This window comes from Parambassis ranga, chromosome 8 (assembly GCF_900634625.1).
Source record: "Parambassis ranga chromosome 8, fParRan2.1, whole genome shotgun sequence".
Taxonomy (NCBI): Eukaryota; Metazoa; Chordata; class Actinopteri; family Ambassidae; genus Parambassis; species Parambassis ranga.
In genome coordinates, this window is record NC_041029.1 from 2665555 (window position 1) to 2678524 (window position 12970).

At 46.8% G+C, this 12970-nt stretch overlaps 1 protein-coding gene across 1 annotated transcript; it reads right to left on the reverse strand.

The window, feature by feature from the left end:
- Window positions 1-1502: 1502 nt before the first annotated feature.
- Window positions 1503-4302, reverse strand: LOC114439387 (protein Tob1-like). Its single transcript, XM_028411310.1, has 2 exons — window positions 4075-4302; window positions 1503-3472 (listed from the first exon to the last, which is right to left on the reverse strand). The coding sequence occupies exon 2, from the start codon at window positions 3331-3333 to the stop codon at window positions 2314-2316; it is 1020 nt and encodes a 339-aa protein (XP_028267111.1). The 5' UTR covers window positions 3334-3472; window positions 4075-4302; the 3' UTR covers window positions 1503-2313.
- Window positions 4303-12970: the final 8668 nt, after the last annotated feature.

A 12970-nucleotide genomic window follows, 5' to 3' on the forward strand; every position in this document is an offset into this window, starting at 1 on the left:
TCGCGCCCACAAGCTGGAGTCTCTGTCTGCAGCGTCCACAAACATTCGACAGGACAGCTTTGGTCCACACATGGACAGAGGAAAGCTGGATCCAGACTTCATGATCCCCAACAGAAACAGGAAGAGACAGACTGAGAGCCACAGACACTGACCGGTTGCTTTCAATGTTCATCCACCCCAGTGCATTCTGGGACTTGGAGTATAGAACAGCACAGCGCTTTGACTCCCTCTGCTCCTCGTCACAGAGTTCAGACATGTTTTCTGAAGTCTTCACTGACTCACAGCCTGCACCTCAGATTCACAGAAAAGCTGTCAAGACAAATACAATGTGTGTACAAAGTATGACCTCACAGACACTCAGACACACACATGAAGATAAACAAACACCCTCCCACCACACTGATAAACACACACACACGCTGAACTTGTTGTATCAGGGGGCTCACAGACAGGCGGCGTGATGCAGCACTGAGGCCTCTCACCAACTTCCTAACCTCTGTATACAAGCAGCACGGGTAAAGAGTCATCCATTAACAGGCGCAGGGACACTGGGTGAAACGTGACGGAGCGGCCCTGCGTCTGTGTTTTATTACCTTAACTGCAGAGAACGTCAGAAAAACATTAAAAGTTACATGAAGCTGAAGCAGCATGGGCTGCTGGCTCCGTCCCCCAAAACAGGAGGAGGAGGAGAGGCTGGGGTTCAGAAGGGGATCAGGCTACAGGTCCCACCAACCATAGGTGTGATGACACTGGGTGCTGTTAGCCTGCCTGGTGTGAAAAGTGCCACCGACAACGTATCTGCTCTACAGGCTCAGGAAGTGAAATGTGTGGAGGAGTGGGTGGGGGTGGGGGGTGACACCTTAGTTCCTGAAGACTCTTCATATTGATCCTGTGAGTGAGGCTGCCTGCAGAGGCTTCAGGGATTCGTCCCAACATGTTTGACGGCGTATCAGGGCCCCATGTCAGGCACAAAGGGTGGAGGCCGGTGATTCTCTTCAAGATTAAAGTCATGTTTACAAGAAAATTACCAAATGTCAGAGGAGAATATCTGAGTTTTGTTTCTTTGGAATGTTCGAGTTGTTTTGGTGCAAATGTACCACTGTTTAAAAACAAAAGTTCTTTGCTTAAAAATTGCATTTTTCCTGTTAATTTGTACCTATTATCTGCAAATATTCATGTTGTTGCTTCACAGATGTACACACATAATCTCAAAATGTATTTACTTCCTTTTTAAATTTTGAGAAGTTTAAACAATTATATACAATTTTCCTAATTTTTCTCCATTTTTGATTTAAAAAAATTATAAATTTAATGTAAAAAAATGTTTTTGCTTCTTCTAAATTTGTTTTTGTTGCAAATATTGAAATGTTGTAATTTTTTTGAAACACGCCGTCATACAGCCACAAAGAGCCCAGGACAAAGTGAAGCATAATTTTCAAGCTTTTTAATACAAACTTAATAAACTATCAGTCCCTCTTAACATGTAAGACACTGAGTCCGAATACTTTGTTATACCGTTTGTTTTTATCAAGTATTGCACAATGTAGGTACAAAATTAATATACGATTACATTTTGTCCATAATATAGCAAAAATCTTTTAAACTCTTAACAGAAAATACAACTCTTATGTTTCTCAAAAAAAGCAAATATTCTTAAATCCCACCACTACGGAATATTCTGTACACAATCTTTTAGAATAGTTTTTTTTTAAAGATGGATTCATATTTTTTTTAATAATTTCAATAAAAAAAGAAAACATAAAGTTGCTGCAGCCATCACAGATCACTGGAGTAGTAAAAAGATATAAATGCAATACCATGTCGTAGAAACAATAGATACTCTGATATTTTACAAACTCTGTACTAAATTAAATTATACAATTAGAAAAAGACCAGGAAATACCACTTATTTATGCCAACTTCTGGAAAACTTGGCGGTGTCCAGTTCTGTTTTAAATACTGAGAGAGGCCATGACTTGTGGTGGTGTTTGTCGCTTTTTTTTGTCTTTTTTTATATCTTAAAACAGTCACATAAAAAAAATATTTTGTGCTTGGTTGGCAAAAGAAAAAAAACTAAACAAAAACAATGATGCATGTTGGGTAACCAAGCTTGGACATCTTGTACTACAAGCTTCAAAACTCAAGGGGGCAAAGTAGTTCACCCTCGGGCTCATGCTCTTACATCGGTTCCTTTGACATTCTCTTCTTGTTTACACTTTTTTTTTTTACTATTTTATTTGTTTGTTTGTTTCCTCGTCACATTATCTCTGGTCGTTTCTGCATGAAGTAGCTTAAGTAGTACCTTTACGTGTACTAGTTGGCCATGACTGGCTGGAATTGCTGGTTAGAATACTGCATGTTGTTTAAGCTGAAATTCAAGCCGTCCATGAGGGACTTGTCGTTAAGGCCGCCGTAGGCCGCGAACACGTCGAAGGCATTGCTGTACTGCAGCGGGCTGAGGCTGAGCGAGGAGCCGTCCCCGGGGAACAGAGCGCTCTGGCTGCCCGCGCCCTGCAGGCTGGGGAACACAAACTCCTTGGCGTTGGGCGACAGGGCCGAGGGCTTCTGGTGCTGCTGCGCCCCGAGGCCCAGCCCGTACAGAGAGTGCATGGAGGTGGACATGGCTTTCTGTTTCAGGAGACTGTTCACATTCAGGCCCAGGTTGGTGGGAGAGGTACGTGCCGCCTTGTTCCCAGCACTGCTGCCGCCGTTGCCGTTGCGCCCACTGCTCTTCATCTTAGTGGAGCCGAACTTGGTGGCAGCGAAGGTGGCTGTGGTGAAGGTTAAAGGCTGCGTGGAGCGGGGCATGAAGGTGGGGCTGACGGCCGCCGAGTGGCCGAACGGAGGGGACGGCGAGCTGGAGCCCGGGGAGGCGCCGCTCACGGGCTCGCTGATGGGCATGAACACCTGGGCGTCCGGGTTGAAGCTGTTCTTGATCTCCTTGTCTAGATCCAGCCCCCCACTCGTGGCTGCGCTCTCGTTGCTGTCATCGACATACAGCACTTTGACCGGCCCCTTCTCGCCGATCTGGTAGGACACCTCGAACGGGTCGATCCACACACTGAGGTCCTGCGGCAGGTTGTTGCGAACGTCGTCGATGTCCAGCCCGCTTTCTTTGGCTGCCTTCTCCACCACAGGGTCCACCTTCTCCCCCACGTGGATGCACCTGAATCCTGAGCCCTTGTATGGCTTGTCCGGGTACCAGTGTCCCTCATACTTCTGCTTCAGCTGCCGCTCCAGCTCCTCGCCAAAAATGTTGACCCGCCGCCGCGGCAGCTTGTTGTACAGGTACGAGATGATGAAGTTGAGAGCTACTTGGATTTCAAGCTGCATAGCTAGCTGCTGGAGGTTACCTGTGTCTGACCTTGAATGTGTCCACCGCCTCTGCTTTGTTTATCCGTGGTTTTGGGGTTTGAAATCAACAAAAAGTGCTGGTTTGGAGTCCGTCCACAGGGCGTGATAACTTATTTTCCTGCAGGAGAAGAAAAGCAGAGGTAAATGGATCACATCGGGCACTCGCAGCCGACTCTTCTTCACCTAAATACCAGAGAGCAGCACATTAACCCCCCACTACTAACTGGGAATCCTCTTACATAATGAGGCTGCAGAAGAGGTGGATTTCACAGATTAGCCCGAGCCCTTCCTACATTACATGTCGAAATAAGGCTGCAGCTGCAATTTTTAGAAAGAGGAAATTTAAAGAAACAAACAGCTTCTGGCTGAAGGAGGGAACTTGTTGATCAGTTTAATCTAGAAAGAGAAAATAAACTCAGCTTAAACTGGCACCACAGAGGAAACAAAGAGCTTCAGGCAGCAGTGAGGACACCTATTTATGCCTTTAACACTTTTATCGCCTGCGCGCACACACACACACGCTCTCTCTCCCTCACACACACACACACACACGCTCTCTCTCCCTCACACACACACACACACACACGCTCTCTCCCTCACACACACACACACGCTCTCTCTCCCTCACACACACACACACACCTCCCGAACTTACTGACGCAGCAAATGAGCCCAAACACAGCAGCATCAGAAACAGTGAAATCAGGAGAGATGACTTACTTTTTCTGTAAAAATAAAGGTCTCAGTAGTGCTGAAGTACCGCTGCTTTAGTGCAAATACAAAATAAAAAGTATCACACAGAATAATAATACAAAAAGTATTCCAGTATGTGTTTGTTGGAGGATTTTTGCGTGGGGTTCCGTGTGTCCTCTCCGTCCGTCAGCAGGCTTTGCGCAGTAGCTCCCTCCTTCTCGGGAGTTTCGCAACTTCGTCCCCTCCTGACGCGGCGCCGCCTGTATTTATAGCCTCCCCCCCTCCGCCGCGCACACGAGGCGGTGATGCGGCTTCAGAGGTCAAAACAATACGGGAGCGCGCTATTGGTGAAGAACGCACGGGAACCGCCCACGGAGCGTGCGCCGAGCTGCGCGCTGATTGGACACCTGCGATGCTGTGAAACGCTTGCGTCAGAGATAACCTAGGTCTGTGCTGACAGCGAGAGTAATTAATGTCAGCGCAGGAGCAGCCTTACATAAGGAGACACGCACACCTATACGTTTATTGATCCATCCAGGCTGATCAAACTCTTATCGGTCAGCGCTACTCCAGCCTGTAAGGCCGCTCAGCGCGCTTTCACACTCAGACATTATTGGAGGGACAGAGGAGATTCCCCTCAGCGGAACAATACAGCTGGCAGCGGCGGCGGTGGGCGGTGCTGAGCGCTGTGCAGGAAACACGGGCTCTGATTGGTGGAAAACGGGGCAGGAGCACCGCGGTGAATGGTGTGTCCGTATCCAAGGTGCTGATGCAGGCTGCGCGCGTCATTGCTCGGCTGAACGCACGCTGTTGCCTAATTTAAAGCGAACACACACACACACACACACACACACACACACACATGTGTCGTGAAGTCAGTGCTGCTTCTCCCAGTGAGAAATAAAAAGTGTTTTTATAGCAGCTGCTCCCATAAATCATCAAAACAAACAAAATACAATAACAAAAGCTTAAAGGTGGCTCATTAAAGGGACAGTACACACTTTATTATGGAGAGGAGTCCCACTCTCTGACCCTCCTGTCCACACAAAAGTAAAGGTAAAACAATAACACCCCTAAAGCCCCTATAGAGATATATATGTGAGGACTGCGGCTGCCATGGAGGAAGGACCTTCTGTCCCCATCAGTCCTAACCTGGACATCTATAAGGAAGTCCACAGAGAAGCTCCAGTTTCAGCTCAGCTGACACATGACCCCCCCGCTGGCCTTAGAGTCTACAGATAACACAGCTGTGAGGAACTCTTGGTTCACACTCACGCAGCTTATGAAGCATGCAGAAAAAAAAACAGTGAAACAATCCTTTAAATATGGCGTCCTGGTCCACTGACAGACATTCTTCAGGCACTTAACGTTGTCATGTGCTTGCTGTGAGCTGTACAAATGTGTGCGAAAGGGCTCCTGTGGAAAAGCTCTGTGAGGATCAAAACACGTCCGACAGACGGCGCTGGGTTTGGATTTTCAGGAGCGTTTGTTGTCACTGTAAACGGCTGGGCCGGTCACATGTCCCTTTGAGGATCAAGGCGCTTTCTGCTGGCTGCTTTTTATGGTACAGTATGACCATGTTCCTGTGGTGACAACAAACAGGCGTCACCTGACAGAGGGAGGTCAGCAGCAACAAGCAGGCTGCTATATTGTCTTAAGACGTAATCCTCTGATCATTAGGGAACGCCTCTGAGGGCGAGCAGCACTTCTAATCTTCAGAGAGAAGCCACATCAAACACCTGATGCAGAAAATGTTTCATTTTGGACTCATGACGGGCTGAGAGGTGGAAAAACAAAAGCAGCACATAAGCAGAAGAAGACACACAGCAGAGGAGGTTTCTCACACACCTCCTCCATGTCTGCCTCCCCCCTTCCTCCTCCTCCTCCTTTTCCTTTCATCCCTTTGTCGCCCCCTCACCCTCCCTCCCCGCCTCCTCTCTCCGGCTCAGACGGAGAGCCTTTGACGTCACTGGTTGTTATTACTTAACACAACTCTGCAGAGCGCCCTGGGCTCCTCGTAATGGACAGATGCTTTGCTGTGCCTGTGAACAGCCAATGAGGGAGAGGCTGAGCTGAGGAGGAGGAGGAACACTGAGGATGGAGCTCTGAGGCTGTTAATGTACTTCGTCCTTGAGCATGTGCACAAAAAAACAAGAGCTTTTATTAGAAAATGTTTGAAGAACAGTTTGTCCTCTTGGCGCAGCTATGATTAGCTTCTAAATGGTGCTAAATGGCAGTGTTTACATAGAACTATGCAATCAAATACAGGCATTGTATCTCTTAAAGGTACAGGACCTCAAAGTAAACTATGTAGCAAATTTATTTGTCCCACCTAGCGTTATATTTATTTTTTTTAACTCAGAAATCCCCTAACATGCAACCTGAAAGATGACGATGTTATGCTCAGTTTTATATGCTAAGCTAATAAACAAACATCTGCCAGTTATCTGCTGTCTGATGGTCGCTTACCAAGGCTGGGAACATATACCATATAAAAGAAAGGCTAGGACACATGCTAGCACTGCACTCACACAGCTAGCAGCTATATTTAGTGTCACAAAAATCAGATGGCTTGGTTCACACAGCTGGGGGTGTAGCAGAGGAGAGGACCATGTGACACCGAACCAGGAAGTGTTCCTGTTACCGATCTGTCTGTTTCCTAACTCCTTCTTTGGACCAAACTTTCTCCATAACCAGTGATGCACAGTGGATTCAGATGTGTGTGCCCACTGCTAGCATGCTAACCTGTGTAGATATCTGCAACAACACACAGGAGACTTTTAGAAATGCTATTAATTTGTGAGAAAATGACAGCCTCATGTATTGTACATTTAATTTTTCACACTGTCGACTCTCAGCTGATGATGGATGCACACAGGTGGTGTATCTGTAGCGGCAGTGTGAGCTGAAGGGTATAGATATAGACTGGAAGGGATGGTAGCATAGCAACACATCAGCAGTGTTGCGTGTCTTCCAGCTCTCATTCAGACATGAAGCGACCACCAACGTATTAAATCTCATTTCATGAGTTGTTACGCCACCCTCTATTTAGGCTCTCGGCTCAGCTGTGGCTGCCCATTAAACATCATGGATGCATGAGTCACACAGCATGCATGCACAGCCTACATGTAAATATGGAGGTGATGTTTCGGTCGTCACGACAGCGGTGTAAATACTTTTTCCACGCCCTGCGCAGCCGTTTTTCTGACTGAGGCTGTTACATAATTCATCCTATGGCAGGACGCTCAGACAATGTCAATAGAGGCATGAAGAGAGGAAGAGAAATAAAAGCAGAGGAGCATCTGAACATAACCGAGCACGGCAGCCCAGGGTTCCTCTGAACTCAACAAACATGTTTATGAAGACTGAAAGCAGCACACTGCTGTGTGTTCCTTACTTTGACCTTGTTGCCCTGCTCAGTAACAACAATGGTAGCTTCAGCCTCAACTTCCAGGAAAAAAAAGGCTGCATTGCTAATTTCACACACACACACACGCAGTCATGCCTCCGTACTGCATGTTCCCATGAACAGATCATCACATGATTTGTTTTTAAAGCTAATTCTCTTCAGCCTACACTTCATCCACCATGATTCAATAGTCAACAAGGAGGAGGGTGTACTACACACACACACACACACATGCACATGCACACGCCTCAAGGACATGGAGGATCAATGCAGTAATGAGACATGGACAGCTAAAGGACAGAAAGGTGCAGAAGGTGCAGCTTCGTTGTCACAGAACGCTACAGGCCTGAACGCCAGAACGTCACATGACCTCTGACCATGTGTCGTATCTGCCAACCAAATGAGCCATTTTTAATGACATATTAGTACATTGTACAGAGTTGACATAATATTAGAAATGACCACTACGCGTGTACTGACAAGCTGCATAAAAACAAGCCGAGCAGAACAACCACAACTTTTCATGCTGCTTCTCATGGATCATCTGAAGGGGGGTGCATAGCCACTGACACACACACACACACACACACACACGGTTGGGTACAATTAGGCATCCAGGCAGTGTGAATGTATGAAGTATTCTTCCACAACCGTGAACACTGAAGCGCCTCCCTCCCTCTTTGTTAAACACAACAGTGGGATTGTTATTCGCCCCGTTTCCTCCTCCTCCTCCTCCGTTGTCTGGCTCTATCGCTCCTCTCATCTATCAGGAGCACTTCTCAGCAGACTGCGCCTGCTGTTTACTTTTAATTTCTTTCAGAGGATCCTGAGTGCACGCTGCGTCTTTCCAGGGTCAGTCCTAATCAGAATGATGAGGGTATCAGACTCTGCATCCAAACCACCTGAAGGCTCCTTCATCTGTTTTCATGACTTTGCATTTTGGATGATTCCTTCCTTCCTCCCAGCTGTTCCTTTATTCCTCTGCATTTCCCCTTCTCACACCTCTGAGCTCTTTTAACTATTGCTCCCATGACACCTCGGAGTCACACCGGGCTCCTCAAGTGATTCACAATCACAGCTCTATATACAGGTGTGAACTGCAACTGCTGGGACTGAATTCCTTGAGCCACATTTGGAGGAAGGCCGGCGACACATGTGGTCACAAATATAGTAAACGAGGGGCCGACGGGGTGTTACTTCATCCCTGCCAGGAGGTGTGTTCAGGAGCCAGAAATAGGTCTGCGGTCCTGTTTGGATTCACGGAGCAGCTCCTGATGTGACGGCTTTTTGTTTTCTGCACACTGAGCAGGGAAATGAAATCCAATCAAGGAGACACTCAGGAGACATTTGAGACGTGCTGATGCCAGGTGTGACAGACGGCGGCCTCCCTCCGATGAACCCAAAACTAATCTGGATAGTTTTTAATGTAATATGGGCAGAGCAGCGGGAGCAGGAGGAAACACTTTTCTGTGATCACATTCATAAGCAGAAAAGATAGAGTAACAGTAAAGAAAGATTTACTCAGAAGTTTCCATTAAAGAAATGGAGATAGTTTGCTGTGTGTGGCCTGAAGAAAACCAGGTGAGAACTTAGCTAATGGCTAACAGCTACAATGTGCAATTCAGAAATGCCACCTGGATCGCTGCAGGTCGGCTGTCTGCTCCGATCATCTACTGTATTTTCACACACACAAAAAAAACACAAGAAATTGTTGCTTCAAGGAGTCGACTGTTAATTGAACATCATTTCACACTGTTTAGGTGCCAGAGTCTGAAGGTGATGTGGCAAACACAACAACCTGTAATCCTGTTAACAACACACGAGAAAAGAATTCTCTCCGGTCTTTAATTAGACGGTGTCTGATTTGGAATTAATGCGTTCATCCATCCAATCCAAAGCATGATTCTGTAAAAGTAATCCTTATCTGTGAAGATAAGAGCTGTCGGTTCATGTTCCACATCATGTTGACCGATGGCCGGCCTCTGATTCCTCTGATACACTGACAGAGATAAGAAGGACGGCACCACGCTGCTACTGCCACTGCGCCCTGAAGTGTCGCTCCACCTACCAAAATATTTCATTCTCCAAATTTAATTTATGATATTTATTTCAGATTCTTCACAGCTCAGCGACTCCTCACACCAGCTGAGCACTCACACACACACTGTGGCCTGATGTGCAGCTGGTTGGAGGAGACACAATGTACCACTTTACTGTACACACACTCAGTGTGTGTACAGCCAGTGTTTCCAGCTCAGCACAGTGTGTGAGATCTCTTGCTGTCTTATCAATGAGTCTCTCTCACACACAGTGACTGTGAGCAGCTATACCTGTTGTGGAAACAGATATGGTATCATGCATACTTAAAGTGAGTGCAGCACATGAACCTTTCCTTTATTTAGCTGCTGTCCTGTGGAGTCACCGACGTGAACCAATATCAGATGGCAAACCATGAATGCAAATCAGGATGCAGCCGAGTAGAGAGGACTGCATCACGCAGCAGCTCGGATCAATCACCTGTGTGTGTGTGTGTGTGATGGATTTTCTCATATTTGTATCAGCAAAAGCAAAGAGCCCATGCACACACATTCTTTCTTTTGTGCTTATTCAGTATTACCCACAATACATTTCAGCTAACAAAAGTTTGCTCAACGTGCAGCTAATCACAGCTAGCGTGAAGACACTTCCGTCATCCCATCAGCCAATCAGCAGCCAGTGCTGACTCAGCTGAACACCTGAAGGACTTTTTCGAACTCTGGGACACTACCGTTACCGTGACGACCATCTACTGTAAATCAGTGCTAAAGATAAACAGAGAGGAGAGAGGCTAAGTCCCCATTCTTGCTCGACATGCACTGAACATTCACTCTGATTCTTGGTATTGTAATAGAATATTAGAGGGTTAAATTTCATATTTAACCCTCTAATATTTATATTTCATATAAATAACACGTTTACGTCAAACTAGGCGAACCAGAGTGCGGGCGTATCAGCAAAAGATTGTTATCATATGTGTGTTTCATCCACATGGATTCAGTGTTAGCAGCTCAAAAATGCTAACCTTTGAAACCGGGGATACATTTCCCTATACAACCCACACGCGCTCACTCCAACAACAAACTTCTGAACTGCTAACACAGCTAGCAGCAAGTGGACATCAGCCATCAAGTTTTTAGATCCATGTTATTCTCTTTTCAGTGTTTTTGTGTTGAAATGTGTGGACACACATGTACTGAAACAAACGCCCTCGTCTCCGTGTGGATGTGGCCTGAACCTGAACAGCTGCTGCATTTCACACTGTGAAATCTGCATCAGTCAGCTGGGAGCTGCTGCATGACTCACTGACTCTGAACCTTTGATCGCCATGATGCACTTGATGTCTCAGCCATGTCAGTAGGACAGCCACGTCATGAGTCTTGTCCTGACCTTTGGCCTGTCACACACACACAAGTCTCTGCTGGACACAATGGTGCCACAGACCAGATCTTCAGAGAACAACTGCTGACTTTAAGTGTGATCTAAGAAGAAGCCCCTTTTCATACTGGACAATTACTGTGAGGGCTAAGAGACAAGGTCAACATGCAAACTACCCCCAGGATACACCTTAACAAACTGCTCTGCATGGCAAAGTACAAGAGATGTTCACACTAATGGCTAAAGGGGGCATTCAGGTCCCACTTCCTAGAAGGGCTTGATCAGGATTGGATCATGAACCTGCAAAAAAGTTTGTTTTTTAGCCTAATAACTAACCTGAGGTGGGTAAACAACCAAGGAGTTCCTCTTTGAAAGCTAGCAATTAGCATGTGCATAGAGGATTGTTGAAAATATGAGCATAAAAGGTTTGGATGCACAAAACCAAACCATTATCAAAGCCGAAAAGTCTCTAACGGTGTCTGCTGGCAGCACTTCCCCACAGGACCCTGATTGCTGAACTAAATGTGTCTCAACACAAGCCGATAGCTGATAGCTGGGAGATAGACAATGGATGATGGATGGTGCTCTCACCTGTCTCAAAGCTGTGGGCACCTTCCTTAAAAATGATGTTAAACTGTGTAATAAGAGACTAAAGTTATAATGAAAAATGTTGAGCAGGGCGTTTCTAATATTTTATCCCTCAGACCAATAACACAACGAAAAATGACTGAAAGCTACAATTCACCTCCACATGACCACACTGTGTTCTCAGGCTGCTGACGTAACCCAGATCTGTCACAGCAGCGCCCACCACACACAGACACGCACACACACACACACACACACACACACACACACACTGCATTTTCCAGACGTCTTCCTGAGGCCGCTGTTTGCCTTCACCCTCCACTCAAACACAATTCCCCTCTGAGCCTCCCTCCAGTGATGTCACGATCACCATGGTAACCATTCTCACGGTAACCCTCCCTCCTCCTCCTCCCTTTTACCCCTTTTGATCCTTTAAATCTTCCCAGAGTGAGAGCGCCGTTCCATCTGTCCGTCTCTTGCCAAACATCCCCTCACACAGGTGGTCAGGGGACACCTCGTCAGTTTTTGAGCAGCGCTGATTGAGGAGGACGAAACCACGAGACAGCTGCTGCTCAGGATGCGTCTGTCCACTGATTCATGAGGGAGGGACACCGGCCTCTGAGAAGGAGCAGAGAGATGGGCAGCAGTGATTGATGAGGGACTCTACAGTGGTGAACGTGCACACAAAGGGAAGCAGGATGTGAGCCTAAAACTCAAGTTCAGCATCAAAAACTTGATCCTGATCAGCATTCACAAGGGGGACAAACGGAGACTAGGACATGCTAAGCTAACTGAAGCCTTAAGCTTAATAAACAGATGTCAAAGAATTCAATGTGATGCTCCTTTAAAAAGCACTTCATCACCATCGATAAACTGCAACAGGCCAGCTTGCCTTATCGTTGTGTGTTTTAAAAGTCACGTCCCACTGTGGCTGATATTGGTCAGGACCTGCTGCCATTGATCACGCCTGCTCACACACACACACACACACACACACACACTATTATGTAAGTGTTTATTTTTAGAGAGTATCAGAGGAAACTCAACCCCAAATCCAGGCTGCTTCCACCATGACAACATATGGATGACAGGGTTATATGTACTGTACATACACAGCTCACCTCACAGGAGGGGAGGCTCTGTCTGCCTGTCTGTGTCCCTGCCTGCCCGCCTGTCTCTCTGTCTGCCCGCCTGTCTCTCTGTCTGCCCGCCTGTCTCTCTGTCTGCCCGCCTGCCTGTCTGTCTGGGAGGTCCCAGGTCACGATGACTGCAGCGCGGTCATTCAGTGGTCAGGTCTGAACCCCGCTCATATGTTATGTAACCAGTGTGCACAGTGACCTGGTTAGGACCACGGCTTTTCATTATACATCAAGCACTGATACAAGATGTCAACATGGAGGACAAACAGGAGTAAACAAGTGACAGAGAACTGTCGGCCAGCCAAGGGTCAGGGTTCAGAATAAAAAAAGCACCATGGATCGGAGCCTGCATCGAGGAGATGGCCTCTGTCTC